Below are 6,000 nucleotides of genomic sequence, written 5' to 3'. Positions count from 1 at the left end.
TACCATGCTAGCAATAAATGTTTGTGTATAAGTAATGGTAGAACAGATTCTACTAGCAGAAACAAGAAAAAGCCACTCAAACACAGCATTAACAAAATGTCATTCCATGCTACTGTGATCATATAATTTTTAAAGTATTTATCTCCTCATAAAATAGTATACTATCACGGGTTCTAACACATATTCTGGAAGAACTCAACTCTAAGGCAGTAGGTATATAATAAACTGGCTAAAGCTGAGATGTCTAGAAATCTCTTGTTTCCAATCCAGAGGATAAATTGTTGTGCATCTGAGTATCTATTAAACTTTTATAATAATATTTTAACAATATAGTGCTTGTTTCTCTGTATTTTTGAATACTAAGTATATTACTGATAAATGAGGTCACATTCATCAAATGTTTTTATTTTATATATATATACACAGTGTATACACACACACACACACACAGACACACACACACACACACACAAAGTATTCTTTCAACCTTTGAGTGAAGCTGTGTTTTCCATATCTTGATCATGTGTTGATCCTCACTCTTCACCACCTCTTTCTTTACCATGTGGATTGCTTTTCAATATTCATGAACCTATTAAACTCAAGATAAGTAAAAGTGATCTCTATATGGTGTGTGTAACTCCAACAAATGAAATACAAATGATTGATTTATCTGAAATTTAGAACTTTACTTAAAAATTCTCATAATGCTTCACTCAGTCTCACTGATGAAGTTCAAGCTCTTAAACAACATGCACATTAGGGTTAATTTTCTTCTAATGGCTGAACTGCAAATCTGAATCCATAATATATAACTCAGTTCTATTTTAAAGTATGACCCTGGATAGTACCAGTTTATGAATGAGTAGCAAGTAGTAGGGTGCAGAAATTACATGAAATTATATAAAAAGTAGAAATCATAAGAACCAAGAGTGAGCCTTTGTACACGTTTAAGAAACATTTGAATGGATGCCCTACTCTTTGTGCAAGGCTATATTCAAAGTGGTTGTGTATTGACAGCAAAAGTGAAACAAAACAAAACATAAAACAGTAATGAAATCCTACATATATAGATTTCACCTACACATGGTTGAAAAGTGATTTTTTTTCCCATGGTCCTATAATACTTCACATAATTATCTGTAATTAAATTAGCACACAGTAAAAATAATCAGCTTACAATAAAACAAAGTATTCAAAACACTTGCTGGACTAAATGACATTCTTTTTCCATAAAAGAAAGTGTCATATGCAGCAAAGTGGCAAAAATAGAATGGAGTGAGCTGTGTTAAGTGTAAATCCTAAAGCAATGAAAGTCATTCGTATTATCCTTACTTCTTTGAATAAATTCAGATGACAGCCCTATTTCATTTCTTCATTCAGTTTGGAGGCCAGATGGCATTAGAATCATTTACTTCACCTTGTTGTGCTTAATTACTACAATCAACACACTATTTTCCAAATTAATCATAACAAAGTAATTTCATTAGTAACACAGCAGGCTGTTGAATTATTAGCATCATAACAGTTTGCAAACAATTAAACTTTATTTGAACCTTAAAAATTTGCAGAGTGGAACATTATTGTAAGATCTAATGGCAATAGAGTACAAATTCAGTACAGAGCAAATAATCAAGCAAAATGCTATATAAAATATGACTTACAATCACCTTTGAAAAAAATTAGCTCTCTAACTGTTCACAGAAAAACAAATAAAAGCTAAGCAAACATAATGAGACCATAGCAATTAGAGTATTTTCTAACAAGCCATGTTGTTTAAATTCGTATTAATGATATTATTATGATCTTGAAGAGTAAGTGATACATTGTCAAGGGTATAAAGAAAAGTTTCTCCCTGGTTTGTATACAAATGATTTCATCAAATGAATATAAAGCAGTCATGAATTGAAAGTAATGATTATTTGTCTTGTCACTCCAGTTTTAAGTCTTTTGTTTCCTTTCTTATGTCTCCCACCTATATTCAAGTTTTAAAAGAACAAAGGCCGGAGGAGTTCTGAACAGAAATAACACCTTATTTCTGTATTGTCACTGTTCATGAGACTATCTGGCTTGGAACTGTTGGTCATCACTTGGCAAAGGACTCCCTCTCCTGGATTAACTGTAAAAGGAGGCAGAGATCTAAACTCTTTCCATCATGGGCGAGTTTGTGCCATGGGGGAGGGGTTTCAAGTGGTTTTGTCTGCAATGAAAAGCTGCTGCCATCTACTGGCCTAGGACTAAAAACTTTTCAGCCCAAAGCACAAACCCAAATCTACAAAGGCTACATTGTCATTGAAAACAACGGCTTTTGCTTTTCAGCTGCTCAAGTTTTGAAAACCAGTCCACTAAATTCGTCTTTGGTTGTCCAACTTTTGCCAAGATGATTTCAGTCTATTTCCATGACACTATGTGAGGAAAAGGTAACAACTGCACAAATGTAATTTCTGAAAACTTCAACTTCACAATGTCTATATATATAAACTTGTTTACTCACAATCCCTAAAATCAAATTCCTTTTTTTTTTTTTTTTTTACATTTGAGATTGGATGATCATGATATTGAGGGGATAATGGTAAAACAGACCCTCTCAAACACTGCTTATAAACAGTTTTACACAAATAATGGAGATTTTAAAATATTACCAGCTCAGATGCATGGTTAGAATCTTTATAAAGCAAAGATATTGAAAAGTTCCAAAAAGATAATACTTGATAAGTAATGATTCAATATTAGCAGTTTATGTGTATTCCAAATAATTAATCAGCAATGCATTTTGACATATGTTAAGGCTATATTGGTATCTCACAGACATTTTAAACACCTCTGATTTCAAATATACATGAAAAGGTAATTATATGATTCCATAAATCTTGCTCAGGCAGCACAGAGTATAACTCAAATGTCAGGCTAAAACTACCTTTCTGCTCACCTGTTGGTACATGCTACCATTGGGATTTCTACACTCTCCTCTCCAAACTCTTCTTTTCTTTTCAGTGCTCTGAAGTATATAGAAAAATCTCAAATCTGCTGTTCTGCAATGGGACGTACATAGGATAGCAATAAGGCAAGATAAGAGATGCTTGGTTATGCCTTTTTACTTTGAGAATACATTGAGATTCTGGTTGTTGTTTTTTTTTTTTTTGAGATGGAGTCTCACTCTGTCGCCCAGGCTGGAGTACAATGGCGCGATCTTGGCTCACTGCAACCTCTGCCTCCTTTGTTCAAGCAATTCTCGTGCCTCGGCCTCCCAAGTAGCTGGAACTACAGGCGCATACTACCTGGCTACTTTTTGGTAGAGACGGGGTTTCACCATGTTGGCCAGGCTGGGAGATTCTTTATACCATTTTGTTACTGGTAGGATGGAATTTCTTATGAATTTTTTGTTTCATTAAATTTAAACAAAAGTACAGTAGAAAATGTTGCCAGGCCCATCATCGCACCAGGATATTTGTATGATAAAATGCTTTGCATGAGTCATACTTCTGGTATGTACTTGTGTTGCAGGTGACAGCACACTGCCATTTGCAACTCCATCATTTTTTCTTTCTTGTGGCTGTATTTAATAGGAAGTAAATGTGTGAAAATAAATAATAACAATAAAGTTACCTACAAAGCTTGAACATTCTTTAGCATTCTTTGTTTAGCAACCACATTATTTAGCATCAACCAAAAAAACTTGCATGATACATTAAATTTAAAATGCTATGAAATTATATACTACACTCTAAAAATAATTGATTTCCAATGATTAAGAAACATTACAACTCACACCAGAAGTAGCAATAGTAGCCTACTATACTATAGTAGACTACACGGTATGTATAAAATAGTGATGAATTCTTCACACAAATCAAATGGGTAAATAAAAACTATAATTATTTCTTTGCAAAATAGCAACAGGTATAACTTTACTGGTTGCATCTAATTTACATTCATACCCTTCATTTAATTTCACATCAGAGGAATATTTTAATGAGCGACTGCATAAAATAACAGTTAAAGACAAGTAATGTTTAACAAAACAAGGAGAGGTTAGGAGCTGTCACCCATGCTTTCATGATACTTCTAAATCCAAAGCATTTGCAGACAAGCAGAAGAATTTTCCTTTTCTGCAGAAGAAAGGGAAAGCTGCATTTTAATTTTTGATTCAGTTGAAACTTGATTTTTCCTGCTTAAAAAAAAATTACACTTTTAGCCAAGGAAAAATGTATTTTTACTGAACATTTTGTCAATTCAACTCTTCAGAAAGGCCATAAAAAGTGGTATTTTACTGAAAAGGAGGAAGTTTGGGAAAACAGCTGGTTACTATCAAAGGAACTTTCTCTAAATAATCTATTCATTTCCAAAGTAAATTCCAAGAAGTTTTTATTCAAAAAATTCTTATTTTAAAAATTAAATCAGATCAAATAAAACAAAAAAGATTTGGGGGCACAATCTTTGTGTTATCAGAAAACTCTAAAGACTTTTAAAAGGAAAAAGACTCATAACGAAGAGACCAAGAGAACATATGAGCTATTACAGAATATTGGATTAAAATGTACTTACCCAGGACTCTCAAATATCATACATCTCCATTATGTAGGCTTTAGGCACCAAGCCAATGGCTCCCTTCATTTCTCCTACCCACCAGCCGTATCTATTGTATTCCTAATTGAAAACAATATGCAATATTAACCTTTAGACTGGTGTTAAGTACAATGTCGTTTGTATGCAACTTCTTAGAAATGTTATTTCTATTTATAAAGTTAAAAGAACTTGAGCTGCAAATGTAAACATTTTCATCTTTTTGTTTCTGGACACTTTAAAATGCTGTTAGGCAACGATTTAAATTAAGGTATAACACAAAGCCTGTTTATTACTGGGCACAGAAACAATCACTCATGATGAAAACCTAGAAAATGAAACTACCTCAGGAAGCCTTCTCTCGGGGACACCCTCTCTCCACAAAGCCTGGGGACACCTTTAGAGGCTATAGAAGGTTAAAGCCAGGATCCTTAAGCTATTATATTTGCCTTCAAGAAGCTTATCATCTAGCAAGGATAAAGTTTTTTTTACAATAAACTACTTATTTCTTAAACTTATATGACTTAAAATGATTTAGAATGTTGACAGAGGTCTGCCCCTTCTCAAGAAAATCTAATATACACACTTTAACAGATAAATTAGAGAATAAGGAAACACTAATAATACCAAAAAAATGCTTAAAAAATAATTCACAAACAGGTTCCTTTAAAATAGTTTCCCTAAGGCATTTATTATTCCTTTATGATTGGCCATAAACTACCTTAGATAAAGGATAGGTAGAAGGAATTTAAAGGTGGTGTTAGAGTCACCCTTATAGTGGAAGATCAATAGGAAATAAAAGTATCGCAAGTTATAAAGGCAAAATATTAATCTAGCTCTAAAACAGAGTGGTTGATGAGTCACCTCTGCATTTACTTTGCAACCTGAGATAAAAAAAACCTATGCCTCCTTTTCTCCCACTTTTTCCTCCTTTGACAGATACACCACTGCTTTAGGCATTGTGAATACTCCATAACCAGTCTCATATGTCTGCCAGATTGACTAATGTATTTTTATCTCAAATTTATTTATGTGCAGTGAGATACAAACAAAGTAAAATGAATTACAAGTTTCAAGAATAATATCTTCCAAAAGCAATACTCTTCACAAGCACTGTAGTGCTCAAATTTAATTTTTCATATAAGACAAATTTTTAACATCAATCCCAAAAGTAATTTAACAGGTTATGATTTTCCAGCATCTGAGTCATAGATAAATGTGCATATGTATATTGAGTTATATGTGGGGAGGGAATGTTAATACTAGTACAGACTTAACATTTGTATTGATTAGTATGCTACTGACCATCAGAAAGGAAAATTATGCAATTCTTTAATAGAAATGTAGCATTACATTAGCGTGTATGTATTGATATGTAGTCTATCAATAGATTATAGGATAAAATCCATAGGCACTTTTTCAAACAGTGGGCAGTATCGG

The 6,000-nt window shown here is 33.0% G+C and overlaps 1 protein-coding gene across 3 annotated transcripts in view; it reads right to left on the bottom strand.

Moving 5' to 3' along the window:
* Nucleotides 1-1,525: 1,525 nt before the first annotated feature.
* Nucleotides 1,526-6,000, bottom strand: part of SKAP2 (src kinase associated phosphoprotein 2) — a 200,593-nt gene continuing 196,118 nt past the window's right edge. For 2 of the 3 annotated variants that reach the window (XM_005549938.5, XM_065542181.2), the window contains exons 12-13: nucleotides 4,543-4,644; nucleotides 1,526-4,106 (exon numbers count right to left, since the gene is read on the bottom strand). In XM_005549938.5, the coding sequence (XP_005549995.1) occupies nucleotides 4,552-4,644 (93 nt within the window). In that variant the 3' untranslated portion in view covers nucleotides 1,526-4,106; nucleotides 4,543-4,551. Of the gene's footprint in view, nucleotides 4,169-4,542; nucleotides 4,645-6,000 lie in introns of all 3 variants that reach the window. The other variant, XM_015447613.4, reaches the window with a different exon arrangement.

Source organism: Macaca fascicularis, chromosome 3 (genome assembly GCF_037993035.2).
Source record: "Macaca fascicularis isolate 582-1 chromosome 3, T2T-MFA8v1.1".
NCBI lineage: Eukaryota > Metazoa > Chordata > Mammalia > Primates > Cercopithecidae > Macaca > Macaca fascicularis.
Note: the sequence above shows the minus strand (reverse complement) of the source record. Positions and strands in the feature narration are given on the sequence as shown.